Here is a 14,109-nt window from a genome sequence, read left to right as displayed (position 1 = left end):
GAAGTCTCGCCATCCGGGCTCTTCTCGCACCAGCTCGTAGTTCGACCAGAAGAGCTCAAGCCCCTCTGGCTGCACGAAACTGACATCAAAGAAGCGGGACGCCGAAGGATGTATCAGGGCAAAGATGTCATTCGCCCCGAAGCCCATCTTAAGGAGGAGCTCCACCACCTTGCTCCTGGGTGGAGAAGCTTCATTGCCCCCCCACCTAAGACGGACCACATTCCTTCTTGGCAGCCCCTGCCCAGCTGTGGGGAGAGACCAAACAGTCCCTCCCTCCCTTTGATTTTGGAAGGCAGCAAGGCCGTGTCTCTCTATCCAGAAAGACAGGTCCACTGTCCTCCCCTCTACTGTTACCGACCTTTCTCCCCTTTTAAGGGCCTCCAGGAAACGGTGGTGCAAAGCGCCGTCCCTGGAGCCCGGAGGCGAGGAGACCCCCCCAGGACCACCCTGACCCCCAGCCGCGGCCCCCGCATAGTTACGTTGGGGTCTCGCGGCCGGGGGGCAGATGGGCCAGCCCTCCCACCACCACTTGTGCCTGCACCCCCATTCGTCCTCCCACTCACTCTCCCATTCACTCTATTATTCCCACTCACCCCAGCATTCACTCCAGCACTTTCAGCCACATTCACTCCCTCATCCATGTCACTCACATCCCCATTCACGTCCACAAACAACTCCTCAAAAATATCAGTCACCCCGCTCTCACATTCACTCAGGCACTCCTCAGCACCAATTTTATTTATATTTACATTTTTATTTACATCAGCATTAACAGTTCCTTTGCCACAATTTTCCCTCCCACCTGCTGGGGGCCCTAGCTGGCCAGGTGCTCCATGATTGCCCTTACTGGCTAAGAGTGCTGCTGCCCCTTTAAGTGCCTCAGCGCTGATGACATACTGCACATTTCCCTGGCTGTGCCTGGGAGCAGCAGCAGCTCCTGGTTTCTCCAGCACCATTTTTTTTCCTTTTTCAGAGTTTCTTTTGATTTCCTTGCTCTGGGCAGGGACGGCCTCTGGCACAGCTCCCTGCCCTGCATCCTTCTTCACTCCCTCTGCCGGCTTGCCAGGGGGCGCCAGAGTCCCCGCACCCTCAGATGAAGGTAGGTGGGCTGGGGACCCCGACAACCCCCCGCCAGCTTTTGAGGGCAGCTTACTTGCACTGCTTGGGAGGGTGGGTGGGACAGAGGGCAGCGGGCCTGCCGTGGCCATGCCCCCCCCGCCAGTCACGGCCACCACGGGCAGAGCAGTGACCCCTTGCGAGGCCACGCCCCCCCAGGTGACGCGGACGTAGCGAGCGGGACAGCGGCCGAGGAGGACATGCCCCCCCCCGCATGCCACAGCCTTTGCAGGCCGGGCAACACTCGGGGAGGCCCCGCCCCCCTCGCAGACCACCGCCGCCACTCCGTGCCCACCACTTGCCACGGGCAGGGCCGGCCACTCCCCCTCGTCGCCCAGTGGCGGCGGAGCCCCCCGCATGGACCCCCTTTTGGGTCGACGTGCCGGAGAACCCGCTCTTACCACGGGCGCCGCCATGGGAGCGACCAGCTCCCTGCACCACTTCAGTTGTTGTTTGATTTTTTGCTCGCCCTTCCTAGACTTCTGAACCCCCACTAGCGATCCAGACTTAGCGGATCTGTACGTGGGGGGCCCAGAAGCCCCAGCACTCGCCGCCGGAGGTGCGGCCCTGGCTGTACCAACTTTACCTGGTGCCAGGCCAGCCCCCCCTGCCACCGAGGGCTGAGCCCGGACACCACCACCAACACGACAACCAGCACCGACCTCCATGTCACTGCCCTGGTCTGAACTGTCACCAGATGCGACAGTCAGGTCACAACAGTCATCTCTCTCCCCGCTCCCTCGCTGCGGACCCACCACAGGGCCCGAGCCGGGGTGGGTAGCGCGTTGCACACAGCGGGACAGAGGGGCCCCGGGAAGAGGAGCAAAAACCAGTTGTTCCTCCACGCCTTCAGAGGCCTTACGCCTGCGCCTCCTGTTTCTCCTCCTCCCGGTTGCCTCTTCCTCCGGGCAGACTTCATCCCCAAACAGCGTGCCAAACCGTGCTGGGGATTCCATCTGCCACACTTGCCTGAGGATGAGGCAGCCCCCCTCGGTATTACTCCCGCTCCCTCCATCCTCCCCCTCGCTCCCGCTTTCCTCCGCGTTACTGGAGTCCAGCGGGAGGGCCAATTGCTCAGGGGCTATCCTGCTGCATGTTACCTGACTCCTGCTGGTGTCCGTCAGGTCTTCAGGTGGAGGTGGCCCGGGTGTGGTGTGGGCGCCATCTTGCTCTTCCTTCTCCTCACTTTCCTCCACCTGAGTGGGGCCTCCTGACCCCCCAGGAAACCCACCAGCCATGGCCCTGAACCGGTCCTCGTTCCGCAGCTTCTCCTGGAAGGGGCCGCTGCCGGCCATGATGACACTTCGGCGGCCCTCCAGGGCCCGAATCTCTTCTTCCAGCCGCTGGACTGTGGCGGCGACCTCCGCTTTCTTTGAGGTACGGAGCCTGCTTTTAGATATTGTCCTGGCTCCCTCCAACTCCCCCCGAAGTCTCCTCAGCTGCTTCCCGGCCTCCTCATATTCGGAGAGGTGGGCATGGATGCGGGAGGCGTAGGTGGTAGCCGGCTCTCCCGCAGCCTTGGAGCCCCAGATGTTAAGGGGGGGCCCCGCCTCACCTCTGCCGGCTGCTGCACCTCCGGGGGAAGGGCCCGCCACAGCCTTCACTTCAGGGGTCCCGGACCCTGGAGCCTTACGGCCCCCTGGGGTCCGCTTTTTCCCCATCCCTGGGACTGGCTGTGCCTTGGGCCTCCTGATGGTGGATGAGGCCCCCCACCCCCAGCTGGCTTGCCAGGGGGTGGGAGCCAGGGGCCCAGCCCCGGCGCTCAGTCCCAGGTAGAGTCCTCTTTCCTGGGAAGGGGGCAGATGGAAAGTCCTTGCAGGAAAAAAAAACCTCCCTTCCCAGGAGCTTAGCAAAACCCCAGCCTGCAGACGCTCAGCTGCGACGCTCCTTCTCTTCCTGGGTGTGTCCAGAGCTGCACTCACTATCCTGCTGGTGCAGTCACTGTGTACATACATTACATTACTGATCCTGAGTTACATCCTGTATTATATCCCAGAGCTGCACTCACTATTCTGCTGGTGCAGTCACTGTGTACATACATTACATTACTGATCCTGAGTTACATCCTGTATTATACTCTAGAGCTGCACTCACTATTCTGCTGGTGCAGTCACTGTGTACATACATTACATTACTGATCCTGAGTTACCTCCTGTATTATATCCCAGAGCTGCACTCACTATTCTGCTGGTGCAGTCACTGTGTACATACATTACATTACTGATCCTGAGTTACATTCTGTATTATACTCCAGAGCTGCACTCACTATTCTGCTGGTGCAGTCACTGTGTACATACATTACTGATCCTGAGTTACATCCTGTATTATACCCCAGAGCTGCACTCACTATTCTGCTGGTGCAGTCACTGTGTACATACATTACATTACTGATCCTGAGTTACATTCTGTATTATACCCCAGAACTGCACTCACTATTCTGCTGGTGCAGTCACTGTGTACATACATTACTGATCCTGAGTTACATCCTGTATTATACCCCAGAGCTGCACTCACTATTCTGCTGGTGCAGTCACTGTGTACATACATTACATTACTGATCCTGAGTTACATTCTGTATTATACCCCAGAACTGCACTCACTATTCTGCTGGTGCAGTCACTGTGTACATACATTACATTACTGATCCTGAGTTACATCCTGTATTATACTCCAGAGCTGCACTCACTATTCTGCTGGTGCAGTCACTGTGTACATACATTACATTACTGATCCTGAGTTACATCCTGTATTATACTCCAGAGCTGCACTCACTATTCTGCTGGGGCAGTCACTGTGTACATACATTACATTACTGATCCTGAGTTACATCCTATATTATACTCCAGAGCTGCACTCACAATTCTGCTGGTGCAGTCACAGTGTGCATACATTACATTACTGATCCCATGTGTTAGTGATACCGTACTCTCAGGGAATGACATTTCGGTGCTGCTCCGCTACATATGTGGCCGCCGTTTCTGGACTTTCCTTCTTGTATTAGTAAACTCTCCGTTACTTCCCCATAATTCCCTATGTCAAAACATTTCCAATTCCTGTTTCTCAGCACAACCGGCCATTGTTCACACACTCCCCCCTGCTGAGTGCAGGACACTGTCATAATCCAAAGGTCCCCGTCACCAGTGCAGCCGGTATAGATTGTGTGGTGATGGCAGCGGACAGGCCGGCACGGCTCATACCCGGCATTCTACACCTAGAAATATATTCAATAAACCAAAATTTAACACACAAACAAACATTATTGCATAGAGCAGGTACAGGTAGACTTGCATTGTGCCGGCGTGTCACACCCACCCTTCCCCTCCAGCTCTTCTTTGTCTTGGTGTCAGTCATTACTATCAGTCTAGTGTTCTATTCATGATACTGGAAGATCTAAACCTCAGGTTGTTTTCATATAAGTGGCATGTGCCGTAGAAGAGGCCCTATATTGTCTAGAGGGAAGGGCTGGTCAGTAAGCATTTATGACATTTCCCCCCTTTTTTCCTCTGGTCATGGGATCAGACATAAAAAGTAGCTACAATTTCAATTGCCATGAAATTAAGCCCTTTGGGGCACGGATAGTGTTTAGGACACATTTTGATATAACCTCCTCCCCACTTGTCCATAGTGTTCTGCTCTGCGTATGAGTAAATAAAAATAAGATTGCAGGCTCCTCGGGGGCGGGTCCAGTCAACCTTGTTATTGGATGACATTGGGGTGGAGAAAGCAGCAGTAGGATTGGGCCCTATTTTAAATGTTTGTGCCACTTTCACCTGCATCTTCATCTGTCCTGTATATTAGTAACTAAAAATTATATTATATGAACCATGGGTCAAGAAAACATGATCCTTGGGGGCGGGGATGAACAACCTTTGGAAATGGAGGGTTAGGAGCCTATTTTGCTAAGCCCTCACCCAGGTCTATAAAAGTTCATAGGAATGTGGTCTGTCTATAAGTAACCAAAATAAGATTACAAGAAATATGGATAAAGAAAACCTGGTCCTTGGGGGCCGGACAAAAGAATTGGGCCATGTTGAATTAGTTGGTACTTTATGTGAATTTGAAAGGGGGCCGTTTTTTAAAATATTGTTACAGCATTGGCTTTCCTCCAGGCACGATCTTCATCATGCCGTTTACAGTGTAACTACTGGAAACAAGTAATTGGATTGTAAGCTCTATAGTTCCAAAGAATTGGATCCTCGGGGGTGGGGCACACAAGCATAGGTCAATCCTGTGTCAGGTTTTGTATTTAGTTAATCTGAAAGAGGGCACAATTTTTGAAGTTTGTCATTGTGCGCCATTGACTCTATCCGCGTGGTCTGTGCATCGTTAACTAAAAATTAAATTGTAAACTCCTGGATTCGAGCACAGGACAGGGTGTGATATAATCCTGTGCAGACGGGAGAACTGCACCTAGTTATGACGCTTTCCCGTCAATGTGAATCAAATTGTCAGCTCTTCAGACAACAAGGGGTTAAATAGAACACGGCGATTACTTTGTATCATCTCCTTGTGTCATAGAATATCCAAGTATCAAAACAAGACCAATAAAAAAAGTATCTAAGCACAGCAGAGCAGAGACAGCAGAGCAGAGACAGTATAGCAGAGGTAACAGCAGAGACAGTATAGTAGAGACAGCAGAGCAGAGACAGCAGAGCAGAGGTAACAGCAGAGACAGTATAGCAGAGACAGCAGAGCAGAGACAGCAGAGGCAGCAGAGCAGAGGTAACAGCAGAGACAGTATAGCAGAGACAGCAGAGCAGACGTAACACAGCAGTGGCAGCAGAGCAGAGACAGCAGAGCAGAGGTAGCAGAGCAGAGGTAACAGCAGAGACAGTATAGCAGAGACAGCAGAGCAGACGTAACAGAGCAGAGGCAGCAGAGCAGAGACAGCAGAGCAGAGGTAGCAGAGGTAGCAGAGCAGAGGCAGCAGAGCAGAGGTAGCAGAGCAGAGGCAGCAGAGGTAGCAGAGCAGAGGCAGCAGAGCAGAGGTAGCAGAGCAGAGGTAGCAGAGCAGAGACAGCAGAGGTAGCAGAGCAGAGGCAGCAGAGGCAGCAGAGCAGAAGTAGCAGAGCAGAGACAGCAGAGGTAGCAGAGCAGAGACAGCAGATGTAGCAGAGCAGAGGCAGCAGAGCAGAGACAGCAGAGGTAGCAGAGCAGAGGCAGCAGAGCAAAGGTAGTAGAACAGAGGTAGCAGCACTGAATTTGATGGCTAACTCTTTCTTAAAGGGAAATTCCAAAACAACACCTTATAGATCTCAACAACAACAAAAAAAGAATGGCACCCAATGACAGACTCAGCTCTGCTACATCTGTATGTCAGTAAGAGAAGGCGAGCGGCAAATCGAATGATGTGAACTGGCCGCTGCGTCAATCAATGTCACCATAATTAGGCATCTCAGTCCTAATCCCTGCGCGGTCCAGGATGACGCCACCCGGACCGACACTACATGGAACCCCAGCGCTGAGCTGACACTGGGACATACAAGGACACAGCCGGAGGACCCAGCCGGGGTAGATACTGATGAAGAGGATGATGAGGGTGGTAGTACAATCATGGGATGATCAGCCAATAGCTTCCCCTGTAAATCTCATTGATCTTATCACAGTGATGACGTCAGTGAGGAGCAGACACAGAGCAGATGGGAGTCCCCGGCCCCACTCACCACTCAGGGACCCCCCAAAGCTGACAATGTACAGAGACATGAAGATACAGAGTCCCGCAGGTGACACATCCATGTGAAGGTGAAAGGTCACTGCCGAGTGGAGGGGTGTCACACTGTACAGGTGACATGCTGTTAGGGGGCTGCACTGGAGGGAGTCATACTATACACGTGACATGCAGTGAGGGGCTGCACTGGAGGGGTGTCACACTATACAGGTGACATGCTGTTAGGGGGCTGCACTGGAGGGGTGTCACACTGTACAGGTGACAAGCAGTGGGGGGCTGCACTGGAGGGGTGTTATTGTACAGGTGACATGCAGTGCGGGGCTGCACTGGAGGGTGTCACACTGTACAGATGACATGTTGTGGGGGGCTGCACTGGAGGGTGTCACACTGTACAGGTGACAAGCAGTGAGGGGCTGCACTGGAGGGTGTCACACTGTACAGGTGACATGCAGTGGGGGGCTGCACTGGAGGGGTGTCACACTGTACAGGTGACATGCAGTGGGGGGCTGCACTGGAGGGTGTCACACTGTACAGGTGACATGCAGTGGGGGGCTGCACTGGAGGGGTGTCACACTGTACAGGTGACAAGCAGTGAGGGGCTGCACTGGAGGGGTGTCACACTGTACAGGTGACATGCAGTGGGGGGCTGCACTGGAGGGTGTCACACAGTACAGGTGACATGCAGTGGGGGGCTGCACTGGAGGGGTGTCACACTGTACAGGTGACATGCAGTGGGGGGCTGCACTGGAGGGTGTCACACAGTACAGGTGACATGCAGTGGGGGGCTGCACTGGAGGGTGTCACACTGTACAGGTGACAAGCAGTGAGGGGCTGCACTGGAGGGGTGTCACACTGTACAGGTGACATGCAGTGGGGGGCTGCACTGGAGGGGTGTCACACTGTACAGGTGACATGCAGTGGGGGGCTGCACTGGAGGGTGTCACACTGTACAGGTGACATGCAGTGGGGGGCTGCACTGGAGGGTGTCACACTGTACAGATGACATGTTGTGGGGGGCTGCACTGGAGGGTGTCACACTGTACAGGTGACATGCAGTGAGGGGCTGCACTGGAGGGGTGTCACACTGTACAGGTGACATGCAGTGGGGGGCTGCACTGGAGGGTGTCACACTGTACAGGTGACATGCAGTGGGGGGCTGCACTGGAGGGGTGTCACACTGTACAGGTGACATGCAGTGAGGGGCTGCACTGGAGGGTGTCACACTGTACAGGTGACATGCAGTGGGGGGCTGCACTGGAGGGGTGTCACACTGTACAGATGACATGTTGTGGGGGGCTGCACTGGAGGGTGTCACACTGTACAGGTGCATGTGGGGTGCCCTATATTTGGGTTCCGGCTGTGTCTGGGGGGCAGTGCCCGGTTCTTACCATACATCGCTGCTTTGTGCCGCCGCTGCTGCTGTCGGTGTCTCCTCCTCGGCTCAGCAGCAGCAGGGAGGGGGCTGGGATGAGTGGAGGGGGCTGGAGAGCCTCAGTCAGGTCCTATCCCGGGGAGGGGGAGGGCTCTATGCAAATCTCTCCGCTCCCATCATGCCTCAGCGCTGCTCTATCAGCTCCCCCGCCCCCTGCAGCCGGGAGGTGAGAGGCTGGAGGAGCCTCATCCTCGGCACCGACTGCACAGCCCGTCTCCTCCTGCAGGGGGCGCCATGTGCTTCCCGCAGTGACCGCTCTGCGCTGTGAGGTCCGGAGCACAGCGGTCACCAGGCGCCGTCCACGGGACCTTTATTGGGCAGACGACCATCGCTGCGGACCAGATGTGTGCGCCTCTCATACATGCGGCACTCCAGCCTCCACAGCAAGGTAGGGTCAGTCAGCGGTAGAGTAGGGTCAGTCAGCGGTAGAGTAGGGTCAGTCAGCGGTAGAGTAGGGTCAGTCAGCGGTAGAGTAGTGCCAGTCAGCGGTAGAACAGGATCAGTCAGCGGTAGAGTAGGGTCAGTCAGCGGTAGAGTAGGATCAGTCAGCGGTAGAGTAGGATCAGTCAGCGGTAGAGTAGGGTCAGTCAGCGGTAGAGTAGGGCCAGTCAGCGGTAGAGTAGTGCCAGTCAGCGGTAGAGTAGGGTCAGTCAGCGGTAGAGTAGGGTCAGTCAGCGGTAGAGTAGTGCCAGTCAGCGGTAGAGTAGGGTCAGTCAGCGGTAGAACAGGATCAGTCAGCGGTAGAGTAGGGTCAGTCAGCGGTAGAGTAGGGTCAGTCAGCGGTAGAGTAGGATCAGTCAGCGGTAGAGTAGGGTCAGTCAGCGGTAGAGTAGGGTCAGTCAGCGGTAGAGTAGTGCCAGTCAGCGGTAGAGTAGGGTCAGTCAGCGGTAGAACAGGATCAGTCAGCGGTAGAGTAGGGTCAGTCAGCGGTAGAGTAGGGTCAGTCAGCGGTAGAGTAGGGTCAGTCAGCGGTAGAGTAGGGTCAGTCAGCGGTAGAACAGGATCAGTCAGCGGTAGAGTAGGGTCAGTCAGCGGTAGAGTAGGGTCAGTCAGCGGTAGAGTAGGGTCAGTCAGCGGTAGAGTAGTGCCAGTCAGCGGTAGAGTAGGGTCAGTCAGCGGTAGAGTAGGGTCAGTCAGCGGTAGAACAGGATCAGTCAGCGGTAGAGTAGGGCCAGTCAGCGGTAGAGTAGGGTCAGTCAGCGGTAGAGTAGGGTCAGTCAGCGGTAGAACAGGATCAGTCAGCGGTAGGGTCAGTCAGCGGTAGAGTAGGGTCAGTCAGCGGTAGAGTAGGGTCAGTCAGCGGTAGAGCAGGGTCAGTCAGCGGTAGAGTAGTGCCAGTCAGCGGTAGAGTAGGGTCAGTCAGCGGTAGAACAGGATCAGTCAGCGGTAGAGTAGGGTCAGTCAGCGGTAGAGTAGGGTCAGTCAGCGGTAGAGTAGGATCAGTCAGCGGTAGAGTAGGGTCAGTCAGCGGTAGAGTAGGGTCAGTCAGCGGTAGAACAGGATCAGTCAGCGGTAGAGTAGGGTCAGTCAGCGGTAGAGTAGGGTCAGTCAGCGGTAGAGTAGGGCCAGTCAGCGGTAGAGTAGTGCCAGTCAGCGGTAGAGTAGTGCCAGTCAGCGGTAGAGTAGGATCAGTCAGCGGTAGAGTAGGGTCAGTCAGCGGTAGAGTAGGGTCAGTCAGCGGTAGAGTAGGGTCAGTCAGCGGTAGAGTAGGGTCAGTCAGCGGTAGAGTAGTGCCAGTCAGCGGTAGAGTAGGGTCAGTCAGCGGTAGAGTAGGGTCAGTCAGCGGTAGAACAGGATCAGTCAGCGGTAGAGTAGGGCCAGTCAGCGGTAGAGTAGGGTCAGTCAGCGGTAGAGTAGGGTCAGTCAGCGGTAGAACAGGATCAGTCAGCGGTAGGGTCAGTCAGCGGTAGAGTAGGGTCAGTCAGCGGTAGAGTAGGGTCAGTCAGCGGTAGAGCAGGGTCAGTCAGCGGTAGAGTAGTGCCAGTCAGCGGTAGAGTAGGGTCAGTCAGCGGTAGAACAGGATCAGTCAGCGGTAGAGTAGGGTCAGTCAGCGGTAGAGTAGGGTCAGTCAGCGGTAGAGTAGGGTCAGTCAGCGGTAGAGTAGGGTCAGTCAGCGGTAGAGTAGGGCCAGTCAGCGGTAGAGTAGTGCCAGTCAGCGGTAGAGTAGTGCCAGTCAGCGGTAGAGTAGGATCAGTCAGCGGTAGAGTAGGGTCAGTCAGCGGTAGAGTAGGGTCAGTCAGCGGTAGAGTAGGGTCAGTCAGCGGTAGAGTAGTGCCAGTCAGCGGTAGAGTAGGGTCAGTCAGCGGTAGAGTAGGGTCAGTCAGCGGTAGAACAGGATCAGTCAGCGGTAGAGTAGGGCCAGTCAGCGGTAGAGTAGGGTCAGTCAGCGGTAGAGTAGGGTCAGTCAGCGGTAGAGTAGGGTCAGTCAGCGGTAGAACAGGATCAGTCAGCGGTAGGGTCAGTCAGCGGTAGAGTAGGGTCAGTCAGCGGTAGAGTAGGGTCAGTCAGCGGTAGAGCAGGGTCAGTCAGCGGTAGAGTAGTGCCAGTCAGCGGTAGAGTAGGGTCAGTCAGCGGTAGAACAGGATCAGTCAGCGGTAGAGTAGGGTCAGTCAGCGGTAGAGTAGGGTCAGTCAGCGGTAGAGTAGGGTCAGTCAGCGGTAGAGTAGGGTCAGTCAGCGGTAGAGTAGGGTCAGTCAGCGGTAGAACAGGATCAGTCAGCGGTAGAGTAGGGTCAGTCAGCGGTAGAGTAGGGTCAGTCAGCGGTAGAGTAGGGTCAGTCAGCGGTAGAGTAGGGTCAGTCAGCGGTAGAGTAGTGCCAGTCAGCGGTAGAGTAGGGTCAGTCAGCGGTAGAGTAGGGTCAGTCAGCGGTAGAACAGGATCAGTCAGCGGTAGAGTAGGGCCAGTCAGCGGTAGAGTAGGGTCAGTCAGCGGTAGAGTAGGGTCAGTCAGCGGTAGAGTAGGGTCAGTCAGCGGTAGAACAGGATCAGTCAGCGGTAGAGTAGGGCCAGTCAGCGGTAGAGTAGGGTCAGTCAGCGGTAGAGTAGGGTCAGTCAGCGGTAGAGTAGGATCAGTCAGCGGTAGAGTAGGATCAGTCAGCGGTAGAGTAGGGTCAGTCAGCGGTAGAGTAGGGTCAGTCAGCGGTAGAGTAGGGTCAGTCAGCGGTAGAACAGGATCAGTCAGCGGTAGAGTAGGGTCAGTCAGCGGTAGAGTAGGGTCAGTCAGCGGTAGAGTAGGGTCAGTCAGCGGTAGAGTAGGGTCAGTCAGCGGTAGAACAGGATCAGTCAGCGGTAGAGTAGGGCCAGTCAGCGGTAGAGTAGGGTCAGTCAGCGGTAGAGTAGGGTCAGTCAGCGGTAGAGTAGGGTCAGTCAGCGGTAGAGTAGGATCAGTCAGCGGTAGAGTAGGGTCAGTCAGCGGTAGAGTAGGGTCAGTCAGCGGTAGAGTAGGGTCAGTCAGCGGTAGAGTAGGGCCAGACAGCGGTAGAGTAGGGTCAGTCAGCGGTAGAGTAGGATCAGTCAGCGGTAGAGCAGGGCCAGTCAGCGGTAGAGCAGGGCCAGTCAGCGGTAGAGCAGGGCCAGTCAGCGGTAGAGCAGGATCAGTCAGCGGTAGAGTAGGATCAGTCAGCGGTAGAGTAGGATCAGTCAGCGGTAGAGCAGGGTCAGTCAGCGGTAGAGCAGGATCAGTCAGCGGTAGAGCAGGATCAGTCAGCGGTAGAGCAGGGTCAGTCAGCGGTAGAGCAGGGTCAGTCAGCGGTAGAGCAGGATCAGTCAGCGGTAGAGCAGGATCAGTCAGCGGTAGAGCAGGATCAGTCAGCGGTAGAGCAGGATCAGTCAGCGGTAGAGTAGGGTCAGTCAGCGGTAGAGTAGGGTCAGTCAGCGGTAGAGTAGGGTCAGTCAGCGGTAGAGTAGGGTCAGTCAGCGGTAGAGGAGGGTCAGTCAGCGGTAGAGTAGGATCAGTCAGCGGTAGAGTAGGGCCAGTCAGCGGTAGAGTAGGGTCAGTCAGCGGTAGAGTAGGGTCAGTCAGCGGTAGAGTAGGATCAGTCAGCGGTAGAGTAGGATCAGTCAGCGGTAGAGTAGGGTCAGTCAGCGGTAGAGTAGGATCAGTCAGCGGTAGAGTAGGGTCAGTCAGCGGTAGAGGAGGGTCAGTCAGCGGTAGAGGAGGGTCAGTCAGCGGTAGAGTAGGGTCAGTCAGCGGTAGAACAGGATCAGTCAGCGGTAGAGTAGGGTCAGTCAGCGGTAGAGTAGGGCCAGTCAGCGGTAGAGTAGTGCCAGTCAGCGGTAGAGTAGTGCCAGTCAGCGGTAGAGTAGGGTCAGTCAGCGGTAGAGTAGGGTCAGTCAGCGGTAGAGTAGGGTCAGTCAGCGGTAGAGTAGGGCCAGTCAGCGGTAGAGTAGGGCCAGTCAGCGGTAGAGTAGTGCCAGTCAGCGGTAGAGTAGGGTCAGTCAGCGGTAGAGTAGGATCAGTCAGCGGTAGAGTAGGGTCAGTCAGCGGTAGAGTAGGGCCAGTCAGCGGTAGAGTAGGGCCAGTCAGCGGTAGAGTAGGGTCAGTCAGCGGTAGAGTAGGGCCAGTCAGCGGTAGAGTAGGGTCAGTCAGCGGTAGAGTAGGATCAGTCAGCGGTAGAGTAGGGTCAGTCAGCGGTAGAGTAGGGCCAGTCAGCGGTAGAGTAGTGCCAGTCAGCGGTAGAGTAGTGCCAGTCAGCGGTAGAGTAGGGTCAGTCAGCGGTAGAGTAGGATCAGTCAGCGGTAGAGTAGGGTCAGTCAGTGGTAGAGTAGGGTCAGTCACCTTTCCCTAGATTTTTTCTTCATGTGTTGTAATATATCTCACAAAGTACAGCGTCTCCCCATTAAAAAAAACTATTTGAATTGTTTTGTTTAAAAAAAAGGCCAATATATAAAAATGTCAAATGATTGAAACTGTAAATTAAAAACGCTGAGAAGAAAAAAAAAGTTGAACCTGGAATTGACGTTTTTCGGGTGCCACACTTCTCTAAAAAAAAATGCAATAAAAAGCGATCAAACTTAAAAGCACTTAGAAAAAAAACCCTTACACAGCCGCATGGAAGGAAATCCACAAAAATACAAAAAGTTACAGATACCAAAAACTATGTTCCGTTGCCACATTGTAACGTAACGCAGGTTGTCGGTCAGTGTGCGACGTCAAGGAACTACAACGAGCAAGTTGTACAAACTCCGACTGGGCCCAACTTTCTGTCAGTTACTTTCCATGGTTGCGGTCCCCTAGGGGGTCACACAGTGGCACAATTCACCTGCAGTGAGCTTTCGCCGTGTGACCTGTGTTGTGACCAAAGTCCCCCACTTGCCCCCCGTTTAAACATTTATTAAAAAAGTTATCAGGTTTCCCCCAGCAGTCCTATGTAAGCGCTCTGTTCTCAGCCCTACTACATGGCACCAGATCATCCTTTTGCAAGTTGAGCAGAAGCCAATTATTTCAACGTTATTAGTTTGGAGACTTCTGGAGAGATTCGCAAACTATCTCCTTGTTTTCAGTGAGATTTCACACACAAAGCCGGGAAGTACAGAGACCTCCGGTCCAGAAGGAAGAGGCGTCCCCTGGTGCCGGGACAGTGTGTACTAAGTGTTAGGACACAGCAGGAAATGCCCAGGTTATAGCAGCATGTCCATATCACTATATACAAGGATATACTGTATATGCTATATACCATCTGTACATATATAATTATATACAGGAGATGCCCAGGTTATACCAGCTGTACATATATAATTATATACAGGAGATGCCCAGGTTATACCAGCTGTACATATATAATTATATACAGGAGATGCCCAGGTTATACCGGCTGTACATATATAATTATATACAGGAGATGCCCAGGTTATACCAGCTGTACATATATAATTATATACAGGAGATGCCCAGG

General features: G+C 54.4%; 1 protein-coding gene across 2 annotated transcripts in view; it reads right to left on the bottom strand.

Moving 5' to 3' along the window:
* The window catches only part of EFR3B (EFR3 homolog B), a 136,374-nt gene extending 128,131 nt beyond the window's left edge, over positions 1-8,243 (bottom strand). For both annotated transcript variants that reach the window (XM_073561921.1, XM_073561922.1), the window contains exon 1: positions 8,173-8,243. In XM_073561921.1, coding sequence (XP_073418022.1) covers positions 8,173-8,179 — 7 coding nt within the window. In that variant the 5' untranslated portion in view covers positions 8,180-8,243. The remainder of the gene's footprint in view (positions 1-8,172) is intronic.
* Positions 8,244-14,109: the final 5,866 nt, after the last annotated feature.

Source organism: Dendrobates tinctorius, unplaced genomic scaffold (genome assembly GCF_039654945.1).
Source record: "Dendrobates tinctorius isolate UK_male_01 unplaced genomic scaffold, ASM3965494v1 ptg000332l, whole genome shotgun sequence".
NCBI lineage: Eukaryota > Metazoa > Chordata > Amphibia > Anura > Dendrobatidae > Dendrobates > Dendrobates tinctorius.
Note: the sequence above shows the minus strand (reverse complement) of the source record. Positions and strands in the feature narration are given on the sequence as shown.